Genomic DNA, 24,948 nt, shown 5'->3' with positions numbered 1-24,948 from the left:
GGCCCATGGTCCTTCTGGATACCAGGCTCTGTGGGTACCGTACATGGGTACCCTCACTACACCCTGGGGGTCCCTCCAAATGCAGTGTCTCATTGCCACGGCCAACCATGGTGCAGTGGTCCAGTCTCCACATAGCTGCCTTTGGAGGGGAGTCTGTCAGGCAGCCGCAGCCCGGGGAAGCTACGGTTTTCAGAGACGGACATGGTAACCGGTTAAAAGACACAGAGGGAAGTTTTATAAGGCTCCCTCCATCTTTCCAGTTACAAAATGAACGTGTGGGTTGATGCAGACACGTCAGGTCCTCCCCCCGGTCTCTGCAGCTTCCTGTCACCAGTCAGCCCGACTGATTGTACTAGCCCGAGTGGACATTGGCACGAATTTGCCTCCCCCCCCCGTGAAATCTCCCTGTTAGTTTGACGTGGAGGTGGCGATGTCCCACAGGAGTGGGCAGGATGCCCTGAATGGCGGTGTGGTCCGGTACTTCCTGGAAAGCCGCATACCAGCAGCGCTCTTCCCGTGCGTGGGCAAAGGACGCCGTGTCCTAGATGCTCATGCATGGCTGTTGGTGACTGTTCGTGGCCACGCGGCAAAGTGGCGGAATAACGGAGTGGCTGTCCTGGTGCCCAGCTGGAAATCGCACCGAGGAGATGAACCGCCGGCCTCCCCCGGCTGACACTGGAAGACATTTCGTGCGTTCATGTCTTCCTTGCGTAGTTTGCATGGAACTTGGAGATGGTAGGGACAGTTCGGGGTGTACTTTGCAGGCCGAGAGAGGGACCGTGAGTGCCGCGTTTTGGGACTGGGGTTGTCTGTGCCCCCAGAGCAGGACCTTTGTGAGGAGCCAGGGAGTCTGCCCCATAGCCCTGCGTCTCTTCTGCCTGTGCTCGCTCCCTCACCCATGTTCTTCTGCAAATAGCCCGGAGGCTCTTCCTCCTGCCAGCCAGGTTTAGGAATCGCGCTCTGGGAGTTCTTTAGAATCTTGTTCCTTTTGCCGACTACCAGAGTCTTGTCGCAGACAGGCCTCTGACTCACGTGGGATCCCTCAGTCCTTTACACCCCTTGAGCTTCCCTAAATTCTGTCGTTGTCTTTGCCTCTCAACGCAGCTGTTTGTCTGAGCCATTCAAGGCCAAGGCCGGTGGGAGGAGCGCAGGCGGGACAAGCCCGTGGGCGTGTATGGGAGGCTGGGGCCAGAGCCTGCTGCGGCCCGCGAGTGCGTTTCCCCCCCCCCCCATATATTCCCGTGCGGATGCCGTCGGATCTCTGGTGCCTGACTTCGGTGTCTCCGCACGCAGACTTCTGGCATCATGGAGCTGTTGGCCGGAGCCCCTGTGCTAGCCCGGCTTCTCAGCGGGCTCGTTTCTCTCTCCCCACAGCAATCACTGCTCGAGAAGCAGCGGCTGCTCGTCCAACAGCACGAGGACGCCAAGGAACTGAAGGAGAACCTGGACCGCCGGGAGCGCATCGTGTTCGACATCCTAGCCAGCTACCTCAGCGAGGACAGCCTGGCGGACTATGAGCATTTCGTGAAGATGAAGTCCGCCCTCATCATCGAGCAGCGGGAGCTGGAAGATAAGATACACTTGGGCGAAGAGCAGCTGAAGTGCTTGTTCGACAGCCTTCAGACCGAGAGAGGCAAATAAGAGGGGCCCTCCCTGGTGGAGGACGGAAACGGGCCGTGGGAGCTCCGTTCCTGAGGATGCAAGTAGAAACCCCAGCCTGTATTTATCTCCCGTAGCAAGACGGCTGTTAGGAGAACAATAACTTCCGTGTGTGTTTGCGATGGTTTATTTAATTTTTTGGTTTCCTTTTTGAATGCGGAGCTGAATGTCTCACTGTTAGCCATTTCTCCTTTGCAAGTTAGCACACGTGGCGGTGGGCTCCGGTGGACGGCGACTTCGCGCAGTCTAGACGGTGGGCTCCGGTCACGTGGTGCGTGCAAGGGGTCGTTTTCACGGGTAGGTCTGCCCTTCCTCCCATCTTCACATCCGGAAGCAACCGCTCGGGAAGCAAGCCGAGCGAGTCTGTAAGATGCATGAGAGGGGAAACTCTGGCGCACGTCTTGTCCTGTGATTCATCCAAAGCATGGGTTGCTACGTGTTGTCCCTGTTCGTCCGGTGGTATGGACCGTTCCTTGTCCGTCCTTTGTTGTCCCCCAGCAAAAACCACGATGATGTGTGTGCTCATTTATTAACATTTTGGAAAGGTGAGTCGTTTCCGAGTGGTCAAAAACCAGCTGTGAAACAAATAACCTACGTGTTGGGTTCACTCATTCTGAAATTACCACTTAGAGAAATAGCGTGCATGCTTTAAAACACACGCACAAAACGAGTAGCTTTAGTATTGACATCACGGTTCAGGGGGTGTTTCCCTGCTCGGTTCATAGTATGTCCAGTAGCGTGATGTGCTTGCTAGACATCCGTTTCCTGAGACCAACAGCAGGTTTCCGAAATTACTTTTTCCCCAGAAACTTAACTCTGTCTGCATAGGCTTGTCAATGATAATTGGCTGCTTGTGTCTTTTTGCCTCTTTAAACCCACTACCATGCCGTACTTGTCAGAACCTTTCCTCTGGTTTTTCAAAGGTCCCATGGACTCTGGAACCCCCAAAACTCATCTTCTGCCACAAAGTTTATAGGTTCTGTGCCCCTTTTATTGGTGGAAATGGCAAGATTCTAACAAGAGTCTGTTCACTAAGAAAACACTGTCATGCTGTCCATTTCCAGTGGACAAGCCACAGACTGGGAGAGAAGATTTGCCAATCACGTATGTGACAAAGGACCCATATCTAGAACTTATAAAGAACTTTCAGAACTCCACAGTAAGAGAACAAACAGCCCAGTTGGAACGTGGGCAAGAGACTTACGTTGGCGCTTCACCAAAGAGGACGTATGTGTGCGTGGCAAATCGGCACGTGGACAGATGTTCAACCACCAATGGCTTGGTTGTAATGTAGGTTTTATCTGCGTCGTTGCAACCCCGGTGTGTTGGTTCACAAACGCTCATCGGATTCAGTGCCTGGTAAATGGCAGGAGAGCCCCTGGGACGACTTCATGTTGAGGTGATACCGGATGTTGGTTTGACCGAGGGATCATTTGAATCCTCATTTCCCCGTATTGCCGTAAAAGTTTTCCAACAGGTGGCAAGACAATCCTTTTGTTGGCAGTGACCGTTGCCTTACCAAAACACACGTGCACGCGAATGTCTTAACCGACCGGTGTCTATAGTTCCTGAGCCAGAGGGGGTGAGCTGGACTCCTGAGCCACAGCATGGGTGTCTGTGCCCCCCCCCACAGCGGGGTCCAAACTGGCAGGCTTCAGCAGTGCAGGCAATAAGCACTCTTTTTGGCAACCCACCTGTGCCAAAAAGATAAACGCCTTCTCACAAATTGTCATTCCTCTTGAATCAAGCTATTTCGGACTTGAAAAATCCCCATTCTGCCAATGAAGTGTCCTCCTTCCCTTCTGGTGTAGTCCTTTGCTGTGAAAACTGGTCACTTCAGAAAAGGTGAAGCTGGCTGTCCACGGACCTCCGTCATTCTCCCCTAGGGGGACAACCATACTAAGTTGAGTGTATTTTGCTTTTAATTTAGACAGAGCTTTTATCTGTGATTCTTTCCCCTCAAATACAGTATTGTGAATCATTTTAATGATAAATATGTAAAATGTGAATAATAGAATTTACGTGTCTGTATCCAGCCTTTTGAGGTCTTTGGAGGACATTCTCTTATACATAGCAATATATAGCGCTCTCCTACCCTTTCAGCAAAGCACACATCGTCGTTACCGTCCCGTGCCCTTCCCCTGTCTGCCTCTTACACGTCCGGTTAGCGGGGACCCAAAGATTCCAGTGAGTCGGTGTACGTAACTTTGTAAATTGCTGTATTACTGCATACAACAGCAGTCTGGTGCTCATGTTCTGCCTCCGGCATTCTTAGGTGGTGGCCAGTTCCTCCCCCCTCTGTCACAGCTCAGCTCCGGAATGCTCTGTATAGCGAGATTTCAGTCAGGGGCATTGCCTGTGGCTTTTATCCTGCCTTCCACTGTGGAAAATGTGTACATATTTCATGCTCGACACGTACCACTTACCTCTCCACACCTCGTCCTGCTTGACTTTAGCAAAATAAATAGTGTCTTTGAGTGAATGGAGCATGACTTTGACTTACCTGTGTTATATCTTTCTTTAAATAAGCAGACTATCCTCACCGTATGTCAAATTCTGATCAGTTGTGGGATTGTGATTATTTCTTTGTGCGTCACTGTAGGCCAGTCTAGCCAGGGCTGATCAGTTTGCAGTCGAAAAAGTCAGGGACGCGGGTTGTATCAGTCAGCCATTGCCACAGTTAGGCTGTGTAACGAGCAACTGTGAAACTTCATTGTGCGGTGAAATATCGCTTTAGCTCGTGAATCTGTAGATCGTGATACTCTCTGCTCCCTGTGCCTGTCATCTTCCTCCTGGGACCAGTAGTCTGGCCTGGGGATGTCCGTGGCAGGTGCATGAGAGAACCAACAGAGACACAAAGATATTTCCCCGCCTACCTGATTATATCACACCTGCAAACGTTCCGTTGTCAAAGCGAGTCCTACAGCTGAACTCAAAGAGGTGGTGGGATGTGTCCCACCTCTCCCTCCGGTGGGAGGAGGTGGCAGAGTGTGGATACAGGGTGTGAAGAATCGGGGCCAGTGATGGGCTCTATCTCCCACACCAGCATCTGCTAATATGGAAAAACACTGAAGCATCCTGGACCCACATGCCAGGTTCCCAGAGCAAGGCCACCTCTGCCACTCCCTAGCCTTATGGCCATGAGCAAGGCGCTTGGCCTCTCTGAGCCTCTGAGTTGCGGAGCTCAGGCGAGCTAAGCGGTATTTCTGTGCTTCAACGCCATACACCCGGTTCAGGAAAGTGCTGCGTAAGTGGCTGCTCTCGTGTGTTCCTCATTCCATCTGGACCTCGAAGGAAGTGGCTTCCCTGAACGAATCTGCCAGAGCCGTCAGGGAGGGGGGATCCCTTTTGCTTGGGACGATGAGAAAGGTTTCTGTTTTGCAGCAGGTTGGCGGGGCCTGAAGGCTCGACAGGAAGGGGAGGGTCTCTTTAATAAAAATTATTCAAAATTAGAGTGCATATTTACTGAGAGTGGGAAAAATCCACAAGTTAGACTTTTATAAAACTGGATGAATACCACACATTTTGTTTTTATTTCGGGCTTCTAACCAGGCTACTTCAGCTTGTCTTGTCTGAGTTCTGAAATGGTCGAGAGATGTGTAACTGGGGACAGTTCAGACGCGGTCGTGGGTTGACGCCGTGCTGCTCGGCTGCGATCCCACTGCCGTGTCCCATGACCCGCTGGTGACGATGTGCGTGGTTCTGTCCCTGGGCACGTATGAGTTCAGGCTGGTGAACCCCACGGCTAACAGTGTGGTCTTCGCTGTGGTCCCATCAGACTCCCTGAGGGTGAGCTGTACCTTGGGTACCCTGAGACACAGTCTGGGAGGTAGGGACACCAGACATTCACTCCGTTTTCAGACCTGTCTCCTGTACTGCTGCAGGTCTGTGCCCTACGGGACAGGCATTCTAGAAGCGTGTTTTCTTCATCTCTCGTTAAAAGAAGAAAAGCAACACACAGTCTGTTTGTTCTTGTATGTGGTGCATCTTGAGTCACGTGACCCACAGAAACATCCCATGAAACCCAAGCTATATAGTCCCAATCTCCTACCTCTCCACCAATGCCCCAAATGCTTGTGGCCGTCCCAGCGCCACAGGCAGGCAGAGAGGAAAGGGGTGGTAGACTTAACAGCGCAGTGACGGGGTCGTTGGCAGATTTCACCAAAGCGTAGAGCTGGGCTAGCTTAAACCTGATCATCATATTCAAAGGCGAGGCCTGCCACATAGCGTTATCCAGCCTGGCGAAGACCACGTCGGGGGCTGTTCACGCAGCTGACGGCACCACGAGGGGGACACAGACGTCATCTGTAGCCCACTCTAAGAAGTACACGATTTGCTTTCCGAGGTGTTCTTGCTGGAAGTACATCAGCCTAACCCAAAGTGAGGGAAATTCTTTAAAAACAAGGCCAAGCCTTACCAGTTTTTTCTTTTTTTTTTTTTTTAAAGATTTATTTATTTATTTATTTATTAGACAGAGAGACAGCCAGGGAGAGAGGGAACACAGCAGGGGGAGTGGGAGAGGAAGAAGCAGGCTCCCAGCAGGGGAGCCCGATATGGGACTCGATCCTGGAACGCCAGGATCACGCCCTGAGCCGAAGGCAGACGCTTAACGACTGCGCCACCCAGGCGCCCCCTTACCAGTTTTCTTAAAGGGGGGGCCAAGGTGATGAAAGAGGAGCGACTCAAAACACGCACCCTGGCACGCAAACACGTGTGACCCTAGGACGTGTCCCGGGGCAGGGAAAGGACGTCTACCGGCTGATTGGCGACATTCGAGCAAGGTCCCGAGATGGTAGTAGTGTGTGGATGGTGACTTCTGGCTTCTGAGCGTCACACCGTCACTACGGAAGCCGTTTCCATTCGGGAAGTCTGGGCGGAGGTTGGATAGGTCGGTGCCGTTCGCAACTTTTTTGTAGGTCTGAAACTATTTCAGGATGGAAAGGTTAAAAAATGTTTTTTCAGTTTTCAAGGTTTTCCTTTTGCTCTTCCAAAGACCCGTTCCTCGTGTGTCTCTAGTCGTCTCCTGTGCTCTTGGGAGAGAACCTGCCGTGCAGCGGAGTTCTGGTGTGTTGTCGGGACCAGGATCCAGCGGACGAGTCCACGCTGCCTGCCGCGGCCCGTGTTTGCGTGTGTCTCTGACCCCAGTACCTGTTCTGCTTTCTCCGGTTTAAGTTTCCGTAACACTCAATCTTGAGCCCTCAAACTCAAGGTGGGGAACTGTGTATATTTTGTTTTTTAAAGATTTTATTTATTTATTTATTTGACAGAGCACAAGCAGGGGGAGCCACAGGGAGAAGGAGAGAGAGAAGCAGGCTCCCCGCCGAGCAGAGAGCCCGACGTGGGGCTCGATCCCAGGACCCCGGGATCACGACCTGAGCGGAAGGCAGGCGCTTCACCAACTGAGCCACCCAGGCTCCCGGAACTGTGTATATTTGTGCTTGTCCGCTGAGTGCCTGGTATAAGTGAGCGCTTAATGTATACACAGGTACTGAAAGAGCAAGTGAGTAAAACAGGGCATGCGGCGTGGATCGCTGAGTGCTGTGAGATTTCCTCTTTGTTTTTCCTCAGGAGCCCTGCAGGTCGAGGACGTTCTTCGCATGCTCTATCCCCTTTCATGCCAAGAATGGCTGTCTTCCTTCCTGAGCAGATCAAGGTGCTCAAGCCCTCAGAGACCTCTTGCCTCGGGAGGTAATATATTCACATATCTCCTTCCCTCCTTCTCTCTCTCCCCTTTCCTTTTTTTTTTTTTTCCCTAAGAAACAGGATTATACTAATCACGTTTTGGAAATTTTTTTATTCAACAATGTTGAGGGGTGCTGTGCCTGGGTGGCTCAGTCCCTTAAGCGTCTGCCTTCCGCTCAGGTCATGATCCCGGGGTGCTGGGATCGAGTCCTGAGTCGGGCTCCCTGCTCAGCAGGAACTCTGCTTCTCCCTCTGCCCTTCCCCCTGCTCATGCTCTCTCTGTCTCTCAAATACATAAGTAAAATCTTTTTAAAAAAATGTTGGCAACTTTCCCCTTAGCTATTTATCAACATAGTGTTGAGTTGCTGTGTAATATCGCACTATAAGGATATAGAATGGTTTTCACCAAACATACTTTCTAAATGGGCTTTTTCCTGTTTGTCCCCAGTTGTAACCTCGGTTATAAAGGGTGTGTGTTTCTCTTACATCTTTGTACGTATCTCTGCTCATTTTCTTGGGATAAATTCCTTATCGTGGAAACACTAAGCAATTCTGGAGGAATTTGGACTTCGGTGTAAAATCTAGTCCAAAGTGCTGGTTAGCTGACATTATGTGACTTTCCCATAGTCTCGTGTCTACAAAAGCCCCGCTTGAAGCTGTTCCCCATCTTAGGTCAGTTTCTCACGGATTAGGAATTATTACGCATATTCCTTACTGTCTTACCCGTGTGTATCATGTGTCAGCAGGCCCGTAATCCAAGCCTGGCCAAAAGGAGGCCCTTTCCCACGAATTAAGGGTATCTTCCCTAGTGTGTTAGCTGCCCGTGGTCTCTCCCAGCTCAGTCTCGCCCTCTTGGGTCCCACTTCTGCTAAAACCTGCCTGCACACGTGGCCATAGCTTTTTTTAAAAAAGTCCTTCCTTCCTGATGTTGTGGGTTAGATGCCCTGTCTGGAGGACAAGAGAGGAAGTGAGTATAGGAGACAGGTGTGACTCAGATATATCTTAAAAGCAGACTCTGATGGCCCATTAGTAAACATCACCCACCCCCCACCCCAAAAACCCGAAGGAGAGGATACATGCTGAAGAAAAGAAACCAGAGAAGTGTGCTGAACAAGGAAAGAACAGATGGTGTCCTCGTGTTTAGGGCCTAGCAACCAAGGGGTGGGTTTGTTTGTTTTACTTTTTTATTTTTGTTTCATCTTATTCTTTTTTAAGTGGGGCTCACGTGGAGCCCAACGTGGGCCCGAACTCACGACCCGGAGACCAAGACCCGAGCTGCAATCAAGAGTCAGCCATCTAACCGACCAAGCCCCCCGGGCACCCCCGGGCACCCAGTAACCGAGAACTTGGAAGGTGAGGACAATGCGTGGCAGAACGTAGGGGCAGCGGAAGGCTGGGGAGAGAGCGTTAAAAGCGCAGGCTGACCGAGCGGTGGCTCAGATCTCCAGTCCGCCCTTCTGAGGAGCGGCCATGAAGAAGCAAGGAGGGTTCCCTTAGAGGAGCTGCATGGCCTTCTGCACGTCGGGCCCGGTGGCCGGTCGCCCTCTTCCCCAGACCTTCGTTTCCTCGGAGACCGCGGCACTGCTTAGTAGAGGTATGACCCTTCTTTGCCATGTGTGGGACTGCGGTAAAGTAGGATCCGGGATCGGTCATTTTACCACACCTGAAGTGTACGGTTCAATGGACAGTGTTGTTCGGCCACCACCACCATCCGTGTCCGGGACGTTTGCCTCTTCCCAAACACAAGCCCTGTCCCCGTCGAACGCCCGCTGCCACATTCCTCCGTCCCCCAGCCCCTGGCAGCGTCTTTCCTGCTCTCTGTGTCTAGGACTCTAACTGTTCTTGGCACTGCGTAGGCACCGAGACGCCCTGTTTGTCTCTTGGGGCCTGGCTTATTTCACTCTCATGTCTTCAGGGCTCGTGCGTGTTGGAGCACGTGTCAGAATGTCCTCCCTCGTTAAGGCTGATAAACATCCTGTTGTGTGTAGAGACCCCACTTCGTCTGTCCCTTCATCCATGGATAGACGTTTGGGTTTCCACCCCTTGCCTGTTGTGAAGGATACTACTGTGAACTTGGGGAGGGGGGACGTGGGGGCAGGTGTCTGCTTTCTCTTCCGTTGGGTATATACCAAGAGCTGGGACTGCTGGATCCTGGGGTAATTGCACGTTTAATTCTTTGACTTTTTGTTGTGTTTCCTGTCCTCCCTCTGTGTGGTTTGACTCCTTGATCACAGAAGTGTTTGTTTCGCTCACTCTCAAAGATTAATTTGCTGTTCCTTGCTTTCCCATTTGGATGCCCATTCCTGGTCTCTTCTGACACGGATCCGAGAGGTACCACATCGCGCCAACCACCAGTGAAGACTAAGGAAGGTGGAAGGGGCTGACCAGCACAGACCACAGCACCCCTCCCCTCAGGGCCACCTCATCCCACTTAGAACCTCTTCGGTTCTCTCTCCGTTCCGCAGCGTTGTGCTATGGTGCCGTAGTCACATGGCCGTGAGACAGTCTCCCTGGGGGTTCTTGGGTGACTCCTGTTTATTTTGTTGGTATTTCATTGCCCTGTTTCAAGTCCATCTTTCTCACTCACAAGGCCCACCTCTCCTGAAACTGTTTCTCTGCAGATGTCCTCACCACGTGCTTCCCCATTCCTCTTTCATATTCTCCAATTACCCGACAAATTTGGCCCTCAAATTTGGTCTCCTTGCCTGGTGGAAAAAAAATCTGTCTCTGGGACATGCCATCGTCCCACCCTTAGAAATAGAGACTTTCCAGTCCGAACCAAAGACCCATCAGAACTCAGGCAGAGTGTGAGATACACGTTGCAAATGTTAATGAAAACTAGCTCCTACTAGAACACTCCATTGAAAGGTTTCCCATCTTGGAGAAAGCATTTCAGAGTTCACAAAGCTGTGTTAAATTCAAAGGATGGAAATTATATTCAGCTTAGGAGCCAGAATCTGGTAAGACTATTTGTGTTTTAAACTTCCTGAGGCCAGAAAACTACAGTTAAGCTGAGTCTTAAAGTACCCCTTGTTCCTAAGGGCCCTTTACACTAAACACACATAGTGATTCCATAGACACAGTCATCAAACCCAAACAGGCAATAACAAGTGTTACAAGGAGGTGGAGGAATTAGAGCCCTTATACATTGCTGGTGGGAGTTCTCAAATGGCACAGCCACTTAAGAGAAAATTTGGTGGTCCCTCAAAATGTTAGACATGGAGTTACCTTGTGACCCAGCAATTCCACTCCTAGGTATGTACCCAAGAGAAGTGAAAACATATCGATACAGAGACTTACACATTCATGTTCATGCAGCATCATTCATAATAGCCCAAAGGGGAAACAGCCTGCTAAATAAATGGCACTATAGCTCTACGGGGGACTATTACTGGGCCATGAAAAGAGCGAAGTACCGATACATCTACGGATGAACCCCCAAAGCATGATGCTTAGAGGAAGCCAGACACAAAGGCCACATGTGGTAGGACTCTGTTTATGGGAGCTACCCAGAAGAGGCAAGTGTACAAACAGAGAGAACTGGGGGCTGGGGGGGTGGGCAGGGAATAGGGGGTACCTCCTGAGGAGGACAGCAGGCTTTTATGATTCTCTTAGGGGGGCCTGCCTTTTAGCAAACAGGAGACAAACCATAAAATGACGATCCTTTCCACTTAGCTCCCGTGTCACAATGGACCCATTTTTCCAAAATTCTCTTTAAAGGTTTTTAAATGTCGGCTAAGTGCCTGTGTAGGTTTGTCAGTGGTACGTAAGTGGAGCCAGAGGACCTTGATGAGGTGAGAGCCAGACTATGGTAGCAGCAGCCTTCAGAGTCCCAGTGGTCTCATCCAATGGTGGGTTGGAAGTGGTCCATTAGGAGAGAAGGTGCCAGCTGCCCGATGACAAAGGGGATACCAAGCGTCTGCGGCAGGTGACCCCAGAGCAGTGGCGAGAATCTCCTCTGCAGCTCAAGACAAACCGGTCAGTGTCTCCACTTTTCCCTTGAGGTCATGGAGCTTTGTAACATTTACGTGAGAGCAAGGATGTAGTCACGTTCCTCTTGACCTCATGGCATGGGTTACAGAGACTCCAAGGGTTCTGTTAGGAGTTTCTGACTCAACAGGCCATCAGCGCTGGGCGGGGTCTCCATCCTACAGATGAATTCAGGTTTGAGACGGAGTTCTGGCGGAGGCCTCCAGGCACACATTTGGTGCACTCCACAAACTTCACATGCCCACTGGGTACCAGCATTCCGCTAAGTGAATTATGAGTAAGTGAGACACTGTTTATGCCCAGCTGAAGACAGTATGTCAGTAAGTACTTAAACACCACGGTTGCTCTCAAACCCATTTGTGCAAGGTGGGTAGTGTTCCATGGTATGACTAACCCACAGTTCCTCTGTCCGTTCTACTGCAGATGGGTATTTGCACTGTGTCCAGCTTAGCCTAACCATGCTCCTGCTCACAGTTTGCATCTTCCCTTCCATTTTTAGAGCTTAATGTGTCATTTATACACAATTTGCAGATTGCTAAAAGCAATATCCTCTAAATTCTGTTTGTTTGGAAAATACAGTCACTTTTCTTTTTTTAAAGTTTTTTATTATGTTAGTGACCATACAGTACATCCTTAGTTTTTGATGTCATGTTCCAGGATTCATTGTTTGCTTGTCACACCCAGTGCTCCATGCAATACGTGCCCTCCTTACTACCCACAGTCACTTTTCATAAAAAAATTTCTTTGGACGAAGGCCCAGAAATGGAACTGTGTGTCTGAAAGTCGGTGCGTTTTAAAGCTTTTGATGAATAGTGCCGATCCTCCCTCTCTCAACCCCTGGCAGCCACTATTCACTTTCTGTCTTTATGAGTTAGACTATTCTAGGTCTCTCATATAAGTAGAACCGTACTATATTTGTCCTTTTGTGACTGGTTTCTTTCACTCACATAATGTCCCCGGGTTCATGTATGTGGTAGCAGGTGTCAGGATTTCCGTCCTTTTTAAGGCTGAATATTACTCCTTTGTGTGGATGGACCACATTTTATCTCTTCACCCATAAGGAGCATTAGGGTTGTTTCCCCTTTGGGGTTGTGAATAAGGCTGCTATGAACATAAGTGTGCAAATATCTCTCTGAGTACCTGCTTTCTCTTCTTTAGGGTATATATTTATCCCCAGAACTGGAATTGCTTCACCTTATGTTAATTTTGTGTTTAAATTTGTGAGGAATCTCTGTAATATTTTCCACTGTGGCTGCACTATTTCATATTCCCACCAGCAAAGCACAATGATTCCAGCGTCTCCGCATCCTTGACACTTGTAATTTATTTTTTATGAAAGTATTGGTTTTTAAAAGGTCTTTAGTTACACGAAGGTAAAGGAGACAAGGAGGCAAGTATTTATATTTTCCCATATATTTTTGTCCTTCAAGATTCAGTTTCATTTTTTATGGGACAGAGAGAAGACTACAGATAGCCATTATTATCATTGACATAGAATTTGTCTATTTTTTATTCTCTTTTAATGTGAATAAATGCCATCTGCTATTAGGAGAGCCAGGAAGCAGTGTCAAAGCCTGGTTTTGCCATTTATATCTATGTGATCCTTGTGTAAGTTATTTTACCTGTGTCATGGGATCATAATTGTACATCTATCATTGGGCTGTCATAAGTATTGAATATTTTCATTCAAAAACTATTTGGAATAAGGCATGACCTATACAAAACATAAGGTATGTGTAATAAATATTTGGTAAGAAGCAGGATATGTTGCACTTTGTTCAAAGCCCCAAACTCTACCTAACCATACTTCTTTTACTATAGATGGATCATCTCTCTTCGTGAATCTTTTAATGTTGACTGGAACTTTTCCCCTTCCTGTGTGAAATTTCCTACTACTACGAGGACTATTTGCCATTCTCCAATCTTCAGAATGCTAGAGTCCTTCTACATGGCCTCTGGGTAAAATCTTAAAATAAGATATACGGAGTCTTTTACATTTGGTCTTCAGGAAAAACAAGTTCCCACCACACCGTTTTTAGATACAGATGGACCAAAACTTCACTAAACTGGCATGTTTTCCTGTATTTGTGATCTCCTTCCTAATTCCTTCATGCTCTCAAAACTCGCCAGTCCTGTGGTCTGTTTCCTTCAGACCTCCACTGGTAGGGAAACATTCTTCCTGGGGAGTGAGGTGATAACCTGGCAGGCAACCCCAGACTCATTTGGCTAGTGTAACTAATACACTGCCTTTGCCATTAGAAACACATCGCTGAGAAGACTGTGGAACAGGGGATACAGTGTTGGGAATATTAGGCTTTATAGCAAGGGGATATATTTCAGAGGCCTCTAAAATCTGCGTGGGCAGTCATTTATGTTATCCACACACTATCACCTCTGAGCAGACCCTGCCTCATTTCCTGCTAATCAGTGGAGGGAGAAGGCCTTGGAGTCTCATTTTCTGATTATCCCTGCTATGAACTCCCAAGCATTCAAATTGAAAAAGATAGAAGTAATTCGGCCACAATCTAGATTTTCCTTCTAGGATTTATTTCCTTCATGCAGAACAAATCAACTTATTGGGGCACCTGGGTGGTTCAGTTAAAGTTAAGTATCTGACTCTTGATGTCAGCTCAGGTCTTGATCTCTGGGTTGTGGGTTAGGGCCCTCTGTTGGGCTCTGCACTGGGCATAGAACATACTAAATTAAAAAAAGAAAAAATCAAACTATTTTTAAGTACCAAAAGAAGCCAAATCTAAAGGTGGAGTTTTGAGCAAGTGGTGAGTAAAAAAGGAAATAGGCATGCAGGCCACAGAGCCGTAAAATGTCACCTTTCACACCGGTGCCTCCCTTCGTGGCTGCCCACTCCTCTGTGGCTGGGCCCAGAGCATCCCCGGACCGACACGTCCTTTCCTACTCGGGAGTTGAGGGCTTCAGGAGCCCACGAGGGGGGAGCCGCCCATGCTCCTGGGTCCCACGCGCCCTGGGGGGATGGAGCATGTGGCCCTCGCCTGCCCGCAAGCGCCAGCGGCGGACCGGATGTGACAGCCTCGGCGTTCCCCTGGCGTGGAAGGGATGGGCTCGTGGGACAGAGTGCGGTTGCAGGAACGGTAAACACTCCGTTGACAGTAGCTGTTTGTGCAACGGCAGAGACAGACTGTAGGACGATGGCGAAGGGCTCGTCGAGAGGGATGGGCTGAAGACCCAGCAGCTCACTTACACCGTAAGGCCCCTCTTGTCAAAAACTTGATCTTCTTGGTCCCCGGGGAGGTTACAAAGGTCGAAGGGCTGTGTAGATAGCGGGTGCAAGGGAAGGTCTCGGGGCCCCGCTGCTGGGGGGACATTCTGCGGCTGTGTCCTCTTCAAGGTCATGTTTATTCTGTTTTTCATTTAGAAGTATGCATTTTATTAAAAACCATGTAAATTTTAAGAAAATATGAATGAGTCTTGGCCCCTTTCAAGTCAGTGTTAGTATTTTTTTTTGTGCATCCTTGTAGATTTTTAAAAGTGTATGTACACATCTATTGGTAGAATAATAAAGAAAAGTATGTCTGTTTTCTTTTGACACAAGTGATCATACCAAATATATTATTCATTTTGCTTTTTCTTTTTTTTAGTGTACTACAGAAGTTTATTCAGACAGTTCATGTGGGTTAACTCATTCCATGTAATATGTCATTATAATCCTGGATGTACCATAATGTAGTTAATCATTACTCTATTATTAGACATTTATTAATACTTCCAATTTTTCTCTATGATAGATTGTACTAAAACCCACATCTCTCTATGTATATTTTTGCATACTTGTATCATATCTTGGTATAACTCCGGAAATTGGTATTTTTGAGCAAGAGGGTGTGAACATTTCACCTTTTGAGAGATATGTCACATTCTGTTCCAAAAATGCCTTGCAAATAATACTATCACCATTGTCATTTTATCCTTACATAAAATATTTAGAACACTAATTGAAGGCTAATACATATATAGGACACTTAAATGTAACTTTTAGATAAAAAGGATAAAACATGAATATTTAGCACTTTCTAAATTGTGGCTCACTCAATGTTTATTTTTTCTCTTGGGTGTTCCTGGCTTGACTTCACGATGCCTCTACCTTGTCTTCAGTCAACCTGAATTGAAGTACTTTTTCCCCAAACTGCTGGGCCTCTTTTTTAGTTATTTGGCCTGGGCTTTGGGCATCAGCCTAGCCAGCAGCAGATCCTGGCGCGTGTGGGAGTTTAACAGCAATATTGTTCCCCTTGTGTTCATTGGACTTTGGGAAGCTTTATATTTTCAAAGATTTAACATCTCTGGCTCCATTGTTGAGTTGCCGATTCACAACAGGATCAACGAGAGCTGGGTCATTTCAGATGAAATCTTGTATGGGCAGGATCTGATATTGTTAGCAAATTTTATGAAGTCAGTAGTCCTGGTTTTTGGCTCAATGGCACTTTTGGTCTGCTGGATTCATGCCCCATATCCAGATTTCCTTCGATTGTGTTACAACATCTCTGCCTTCTTTCTTGTCTTTAGCAGTAGTTGTACTGTGATTACAGTGAGTTGGAATTTTGCTGTGGATTTTTATGGCCAAACCACCCTTGACTTCCCACCTAGCTTTCCCATTGGAAAAGAAACACTAATAAGGAAACACTTCTCCTATGTGTTCCCACTAGGACTCACAACTGGCACCCTGTCACTAATAAGTGCTGCCATGTTCTTCTGCGAAACATTTTCCATAAAACATTGGAGTCAAGTGAAACCCATGGTTGTGGGCAAACAACCAAAACAAAAGCTCTGAATGAAGGGCCTACTCTTGTAATGGCTGCCAATAATTTTTTTTAAGAAACTTCCTACCTACATATCATATTGTTGTAATCATCTACTCTAAAATAAAACATACATGGTTTTTCAGGGTGTGACTGCAGCTTTTATTGTCCTATTCTCTGTTCTGCAAACATCTTCCTTTCTTTAAAGCTTTTCACTTCCTGAAATTTATAGGCAAACATATTACATGCATACACTGTCAAAAATCAGGGCGCCTGGATAGCTAAATTGGTTAGGTGCTTGCTTTCAGCTAGGGTCATGATCTTAGTGACCTGGGATAGAGCCCTGCCTCGGGATCCCCACTGAGCGGGTTCTGCTTCTCCCTCTGCCCCTCCCCGCACTTATGCTTTCTCATGCTCACTCTCTCTTGAATATATAAATAAAATCTTTAAGAAATCAGGGACACCTAAGTGGCTCAGTTGGTTAGGTGGCTACGTTTGGCTCAGGTCATGATCTCAGGGTCCTGGAATTGAGTCCCACACCCACATCAGGCTCCTTGCTCGGTGGGGAGCTGCTTTCTCTCTGTCTGCCACTTCCCCTACTTCTGTGCGCTCGTGAAAATAAATGAATAAAATGTTAAAAAAAAAAAAAAAAGAAAGGAAAAAAATACTCATCACTGTGCTGCTGTACATTGTAGGATGTGTATCCGAGTCTTTGCCTCCGCCCACTGGATGCCAAGGTCACTCCCTCTCCACACCCTGTGAGAGACCAACAAAATGTCTCCAGACATTTCCCAATGTCCTCTGGGGGACAGAATTGCTCTCCACTGATAAACTCTGGGTTATAGGTAGCCAACAAACCTGGCTAATGAACGCTATGGTATGTTGGATTTTGAAGAAAACTTTTTCAAATAAAACTATCAGCTCAATATATCATAGCATCCATTTGCCTGGGTCTTTGGCTAACTTTAACTTGAGGGTCTTTTGGTGGTGCTTTTGCTGCCTGCCCAGGGCACATTTTGCAATATTGATTAAAAGTGTAATTTTTGAAGTATAAAACTCTATCATAGGCTTAGGTAGCTGGATAGATATAGCTGATGAGAGAATTGGGAAACTTTGGTAATAAATCAAAAGAAATTGCCTGAAACACAGCCTGGAAGACAAAGATATTGATATTATGAAAGCAGTGGAGAAGCCTCGAACATAGAGTGAGAAGGCCCGGTATATGGATGTCTCCAAGCATTTCAGTGAAATACAATGGACTGTGAAAGGCAATATTTGAAATGAGGCTGAAATTTTTTTTCTCCTTTCCTCCCTTCCTCCCTTCTGCCCTTCTTCCCTCCCTTCCTTCCTCCCTCCCTCCCTCCTTCCGTTTCTCCCTTTCTTCCTCCCTTCCTTCCCCCTCCCTCCCTTCCTTCCTTTTTCTTTCTTTTTTAATTTTTTTAAAGATTTTATTTATTTGACAGAGACAGAGAGAGGGAATACCAGCAGAAGGAGTGGGAGAGGGAGAAGCAGGCTTCCCACAGAGCGGGGAGCCCACTGCAGGGCTCGATCCCAGGATCCTGGGATCATGACCTGAGCCGAAGTCAGACGCTTAACGACTGAGCCACCCATGCGCCCCCCCCCCCTTTTTTTAAGATTTTACTTATTTGTTTAAGAGAGAGTAAAAGAGAAACCACGAGCAGGATGAGCTAATATTCCCTGGCTTCTCTGCAGCTGTGCAACATTTGCTTGCTTCTTCCTGGGATAGTCATCCCATGCCAAATTCAGAGCTCCTGGAATGTAAACTACTTCAGGTTCAGGTTCATTTGTACAGTTTGTAATAGAAAATAGAAATCACATTTTAATAGTAAAAAGGAATTATATCATTCAGAGGCATTGTTATATAAACTGTAATAGGTTTTTCTATGACTTATCAAATCCTCAGACAACCAGTGCTGCACTGCCACCCTGCCCCAGGCCAGAGTCTAATCTTTTTCCAGCTGGCAGGTACAAGAAGTGCAAAAGGTAGCAGAGCCAACAGTGTGAAGCTTGGCATCTTCAACAACCACTAACAGGTTGACCTTGGCTAGTTATGTAAAGCAGTCCTTCAGTTTCTCCATCTGTAAAACTAAAATAGTCATTGTTTTGTCCTCATATGTGATTGTTGTTAGTCTAAAATAAATAATCCACATAGATTCTTCAACATTTCTTGGCATGTGTAAATACTCAACACAAATTAGTTGTTCCCACTGCCACTGCTAGTTTGATACTGTAATTTATATCCCATTTCCCTATTGGTAGAGAACAAGTAAAAGCAACCAAATGTCTACCACTAACAGGTTGACCTTGGCTAGTTATGTAAAGCAGTCTTCTTTTCTTCAAGAATTACTTTCTAGGGGCGCCTGGGTGGCACAGCGGTTAAGCATCTGCCTTCGGCTCAGGGCGTGATCCCGGCGTTTTTATTCCCATCTTGGCTGACTTTAGCCCATAGATCCAACTGGTCACAACAGAAGGCATGGATCAAAATAACTATTTCTGTAATTTTTATGAAAATATATAAGTGTAAACTGAAGACAGAGATGTATTGGATTAATTTTCAGAAAGATGAAGCATTTCCTGAAATCTGGTGACTAATAAACTTGGATTCAGTAATCCACCAAAATACAAAAATATGGTACTAGATATAAAATGTATGAACTCCTATAATGATGGTGATCTTGGGTAACCAGCATGAATTTTCAAGGAACAATCTAGCGAATCTGATTTCCACTTTCCCTCATGTTAAGTGCAACTCAGATTGGCTTTACAGACAGAATGGGCTGCAAGGCGTTCTGGGACTTGAGTGATGGAACCTCTGGGAGAAGGAAGAATGTTGAGCCCTGGTAGAGCAAAGGTTAGGAAGTATAGGTGAGGCCAGAAAGGGTGGCTTCAGTTGAGTCAACATAATTCATGAGGCCTCTCTTCACTCTACAAACCAGGCCTGGAGTTGGGCCAGAAAAGGAGCTCCAGGAAAGAAGCTTAGCAGGAAGCCCAGTCAACCCTATAGGGAGGTGTGATGAAGGCCATGAAATGGACGTCCATGGCCACAAGAGTGATTCTAGACCCTACTGAGTATCGTCAGAAGTGCCACTGTAAGTCTTCCTATATCAGCACTGGTTTCCCACTTCAGGGCCCTTCACTAATATGGTAGCCATTGGCCACATGTAACTATCAAATAGTTGAGGTGTGGCCACTCTGAACAGAGATGTGTACACACTGAATTTTCTATATGCAGTCTAAAAAAAGAAATACATCATTAAATTACTTTTTACATTGATTACATTTTGAAATAATAAAGTTTTGGGAATATATAGAAAATAAAATATTAATACAATTTCATTTTTAATGAGTTACATTTTTAATTTAAAAATTATACTTAATTTGAAATCTGAATTTTATATACCTGAAACTGATATAACACTGTATATTAACTAATTCAAATTAAAGTAAAAACTTAAAAAGAAAATTAAAATTGAGATGCCACCATTTTTGCTGCTCAGCACAGAACAAGAGACTGAGAGAGTCAGAGATTCTATTCAGTTCCATCCATTCCTCAGACCCCACTGAGCTGTTGACACTATAGATGATCAGGAGTATCTGGTGAGCCATGTAGTTGATCCAGCAGGCTTAGGACAGAATGGAGGAATCAATGAAGAAAGTTGCAGGGATAGATGTGGAGTTAACAGTTGAAGAAAGAACCCTCCAATCTATTGCATATAAAATGTGATTGGAGCCGCAAGAGCTTCCTGGAGTATACTCAGCAGGATTGACTGGAAAGAAGAAAACAGGAAAGGAGAAGACAACTAAAAATGATTCAGGAATATCAGAAAATGGTTGAGACTGAATTAAATTAATCTTTTGTCACATTTTAGATATACTGAACAAACAGCTCATTCCAGCACTGGAGAATCCAAGGATTTCAATTAAAAGGAGACTACCACAGGTATCTGGCAGAATTTGCCATGGAAAATGATAGGAAGGAAGCTGTGGAGAAGTGCCTACTGGCTTAGAAAGCTGCTAGTGATCCACCAACGCATCCTGTTAGCTTAGGTCTAGTTCTCTATTTTTCAGTAGTCTATGAAAAATGAAATCTTAGGAGATTCTTAATTCCTCTGACCATACCTACAGATTGATGAAAGCAGCTTTTGATCATGAAGTGGCAGAACTTGATAGGTGAGTGAAGAAAGCTATAAGGCTTCTACACTTACTATGCAGTTACATGATAATCTGGCACTATGGACTTCAGACATGAAGGGTGATGGTAAAGAACAGAATAAAGAAGAAAAAAAAAATCAATGAGCCATAAAAGCCAGAAGAGAAAAATCTCTGACCACCCCATTCCTTCTCATACCACCCTCATTGGAAATTCCCCCATTGTCACTGAGAACTACCAAATCTGACATTTATATTTTGGTCTCATAATTTAGGTTCCTGCCATGTTGGATTTTCTTAAAAACTGTTTTCAAAAGTTCTTAAAGACAGTGAATTTTACAGAGTCCCAGCTTTTACATTCCTTAAGACACTTAAGAGGACCACATAGAGACTTTTTCAGCATTACTGTATTGTCTTCTTCCAGATGTAGCAAGATCACCATCAGAAATGGAAAGTACATTTGAAAGCCATTAGACCTATAGGTGGTATAAGCATCTAAGAGAGGTTAATCATACTATAGAGTCATTGTGTTATCATTTTTCCTTTTTCTAAAATTGTTCAAATCAAATTTTATACCAATGTTTAAAATTAATTGTGTTGGGGCGTGTGGGTGGCTCTGTCGGTGAAGAATCTGCCTTAAGCTCAGGTTATGACCCTGGGGTCCTGGGATCAAGTCTTGCATCAGGCTTTCTACTCAGCAGGGAGTCTGATTCTCCCTCTCCCTCCGCTGCTACCCCTGCTTGTGCTCTCTCTCTCAAATAACTAAAATCTTTTGTAAAAAATATTAATTGGGGATACCTCAGTGGCTCAGTCAGTTAAGCCTCTGACTTTGGCTCAGGTCATTATCCCACAGTCCCGGGATTAAGTCCCAAGTTTGGCTCTCTGCTCAACAGGGAGCCTGCTTCTCCCTCTCCCTTCACTGCTCCCCCTGCTTGTGCTCTCTCTCTCTCTCTCAAGTAAATGAAACCTTTAAAAAAATAAAAATATGGAGGAACTGAGCAAGATGGTGGAGGAGTAGGAGACCTAAATTTTGTCTGGTCCCAGGAATTCAGCTAGATAATTATCAAACCATTCTGAACACCTACAACCTCAACAGTACCCAGCATGTCAAGACCCTCCCCAAGAGAATCAACATGCGTCTGCACTGTGCTGGGTCCCTAACATTTGGAGTTATGAAACCCAGCTGTGTGCCTGAGATAGAACACAGGAGTACTGTGCTGCCAGATGGGCATATGGCTTGGACACAGACAGGGTGAAGGCAGGAATCTGCTGGAAGCCTGGGACACAAGAGTGGAGATTGTTCACTCTTCTGTAAGGGCATCCTGGTGAGTGGTGGGTGGAAACTCCCCTCTCCAGGAAAGAGAGCGGTCCTATGCCATTTTTTACCCCTTTCATCGGCACAGAGGGACTCAATGAGCAGCACAGCACATAGAATGAAGGCTTGAGCTGCTTATACCAAACCCTCCCCTCCCTGTGCTCTACCGGGGCCTATGTATTAGGGCAAATGTGATTGAAAGCCAGAGTTGCAGCAGGCCCTCCCCAAGAATACCACTACAAACCCTTGTAGACACCAGGTCAACTGATCATAGAGTTCTGCAAAGCTTCAGCTCCAGTGGAACTAGGACCAGTCACAAGATTTCCTAGCACACAAAAGTCAGACGCAGACAAAATGCCTAGATGGCGGTCTCCTGGGCGGCTCAGATAGTTAAGCATCTGCCTTTGGCTCAGGTCATGATCTTCAGGTGCTGATATCAAGCCCTGGGTGGGGCTCCCAGCTCAGCAGGGAGTCTGCTTCTCCCTCTCCCTCTACCTCTCCCCTACTCTTGCTCTCTCTCTGTATCAAATGAATAATAATTTTAAAAAGCCAGGATGGAGGAATTCATCCCAAAAAGAAAGAACAAGAAGTCACAACCAGGGAGCTAATCAAAATAGATATAAGTAATATGTGTGAATCAGAATTTTAAACAATCATAAGGATAACAGCTGGGCTTGACAAAAGCATAGAAGAAACCAGAGAGACCCTTACTGCAGAGATAAGACCTAAAAATTAGGCAGAAAGAAGTGCTATAACAGTTGCAAAACCAATTCAAAGTAATGGTCACAAAGATGGAAGAAGCAGAGGGATGAATAAGTGACATAGAAGATAAAATTATGGAAAATAATGAAGCTGAAAAGAAGAGCAAAAGTATTGGATCATGAATGCAGACTAAGGGATCTCAGTGACTCATTAAAGTATAATAACATTTGTATCATGGGAGTCCCAGAAGAAGAAGGTGGGAGGGAGGATAGGGCCAAAAGGTTTATTTGAGCAAATTACAGCTGAAAACTTCCCTAATCTGGGAAAAGAAACAGATATCCAAATCCAGGAGGCACAGAGAACTTCCCATATCATAGTAAAATTTGCAGAGATAAAGAAAAGCAGCTAGGGAAAAGAAATCCCTACCTACAAGGGAAGACAAATCAGCTTGGCATCAGATCTCTCCACAGAAACTTTGCAGGCCAGAAGAGAGTGGCATGATATATTCAACATGCTAAATGGGGAAAATATGCAGTCAAGAATACTCTATCCAGCAAGGCTGTCACTCAGACTAGAAGGGGAGATAAAGAGTTTCCACAACAAACAATAACTAAAGGAATTTGTGACCACTAAACCAGCACTGCAAGAAACATTAAAGGGGATACTTTGGGGGGAAAAAAAAAACCAAAGGTAATAAAGACTAGAAAGGAATAGAGAAAAATTTTGGAAACAATGACAAGTGATAAAATGGCATTAAATTCCTATTTATTCATAATTATTCTGAATGTAACTGGACTAAATGCTCCAATCAAAAGACACAAGATATCAGAATGCATAAAAAATAAGACCCATCTATATTGCTGCTTACAAGAGACTCATTTCAGATATAAAGACACCTCCAGATTGAAAGTGAGGGGGTGGGAACAATCTAACATGCTAATGGACATCAGAAGAAAGCTGGAGTAGTCATACTTACAGCAGACAAACTATATTTTAAACCAAGGACTGTAATAGGAGATAAATAAGGATACTCTATCATAATAAAGTTCCTACTCTTGTAGGATCTAACAATTGTAAATATTTATGCCCCCAACTTGGGAGCAGCCAAGTATATAAATCAATTAAAAACAGACTTAAAGAAACTCATTGATAATAATACCATAAGAGGCAACATTTGGAAGAGGAGAAGATATTTGCAAATGACATCTGATAAAGAGTTAGTTTCCAAAATCTATAAAGAACTTATCAAACTCAACCCTCCCCCAAAACGCAAATAATTCAGTTTAGAAATGGGCAGAAAATGTGAATAGACATTTTTCCAAAGAAGACTCCCAGATGTCTAACAGACACATGAAATGATGCTCAACATCACTCACTGAAATGCAGATCAAAACCACAGAGAGATCTCACCTCACACCAGTCAGAATGGCTAAAATTAACAAGTCAGGAAACAATTGTTGGCAAGGATACAGAGAAAGGGGAACCCTCTTATACCGTTGGTGGGAATGCAAGCTGTTGCAGCCACTCTGGAAAACAGTATGGAGGTTCCTTAAATAGTGAAAAATAGAGCTACCCTATGAGCCAGCAATTGCACTACTAAGTATTTACCCAAAGGATGCAAAAATACTGATTCAAAGAGGTACTTCCATACCAATATCTATAGCAGCACAATCAACAATAGCCAAACTATGAAAAGAGCCCAGATGGCCATCAACTGATGAATAGAAAAGGAAAATGTGGTATACACACAATGGAATATTACTCAGCCATCAAAAGGAAAGAAATCTTATAATTTGTAATGATGTGAATGGAAAGAGGGTATTATATTAAGCAATTATATTAAGCCAGTCAGAGAAAGACAAGTACCATATTATCTCACTGATATGTGGAATTTAAGAAAAAAAAATGAACACGGGGTGGGGGGGGAGAAAGGGGAAAAGGTATGACATTCTTAACAATAGAGAACACATTGAGGGTTGCTGGAGGGGAAGTGAGTGGGGGCAATGTGGTAGATGGGTAATGGGCATTAAGGAGGGCACTTGTGATGAGCACTGGGTGTTGTATGTAAGTGATGAATCACTGAGTTCTGCAGAAGCCAATATTACACTGTTTGTTAACTGAAAATAATTTTTAAAAATGGAGTAAAGACATATAAATGTAATATATTATTCAATACCCCCAACAATGTATATGTGAGTTATTGATTTCTATGTTGTTCACTACTTCAAGCATCCTTTCCCAGCAAGGTTAATTTAATATATGGCTATGCATTTTCTCTGATACCTTTTGTTGAAGCTATAAGAGATATGTAGCTTCTCTTTACCCCACTGGCTTTTGACTTTTAGAAACTATCCTTTCCAAATCAGCTCTTTTAAACATCATCAACATCCAATGCACTCTAATATAGGAAACATCCTAAACAAAGGTAGAACTTAATTCTTCCCATGCTAATGAATTGTTAATACAAATTGATTTTTTATAGAAATTGCTACTGATTTTTCATTTTATTTTAAAAATATATTATCAAAAAATAAATAACATGTTGGAAATGAGGTAATAGTTCTTATTTTGTGATGTTATTTTATGTGTTTACAAACTTCAGGAATTTAAAAATAAATTTGCTCAGTGGTATCAATTTCCAGATATACAGTATGTGTGTTA

General features: G+C 45.3%; 2 protein-coding genes and 1 pseudogene across 2 annotated transcripts in view; all 3 read left to right on the top strand.

Annotated features, from left to right (window-relative positions):
• SHROOM2 (shroom family member 2) overlaps window positions 1–4,145 on the top strand; it is a 137,666-nt gene extending 133,521 nt beyond the window's left edge. Inside the window, exon 11 of the mRNA XM_040634605.1 lies at window positions 1,375–4,145. Coding sequence (XP_040490539.1) covers window positions 1,375–1,641 — 267 coding nt within the window. The 3' untranslated portion in view covers window positions 1,642–4,145. The remainder of the gene's footprint in view (window positions 1–1,374) is intronic.
• A 3,137-nt stretch (window positions 4,146–7,282) lies between these two features.
• LOC103666345 lies at window positions 7,283–16,176 on the top strand. Its single transcript, XM_040638139.1, is given in 3 exon segments — window positions 7,283–7,347; window positions 15,460–16,115; window positions 16,118–16,176. Coding segments are annotated over 3 exon segments (780 nt in total).
• A 3,579-nt stretch (window positions 16,177–19,755) lies between these two features.
• LOC103666346 lies at window positions 19,756–20,402 on the top strand (annotated as a pseudogene).
• The last annotated feature ends 4,546 nt before the right edge of the window (window positions 20,403–24,948 follow it).

The sequence above is a fragment of the Ursus maritimus genome, assembly GCF_017311325.1.
Source record: "Ursus maritimus isolate PB19 chromosome X unlocalized genomic scaffold, ASM1731132v1 scaffold_X1, whole genome shotgun sequence".
Lineage (NCBI taxonomy): Eukaryota > Metazoa > Chordata > Mammalia > Carnivora > Ursidae > Ursus > Ursus maritimus.
The sequence above is the reverse complement of the archived record's forward strand: the minus strand, read 5'-3'. Positions and strand labels throughout refer to the sequence as shown.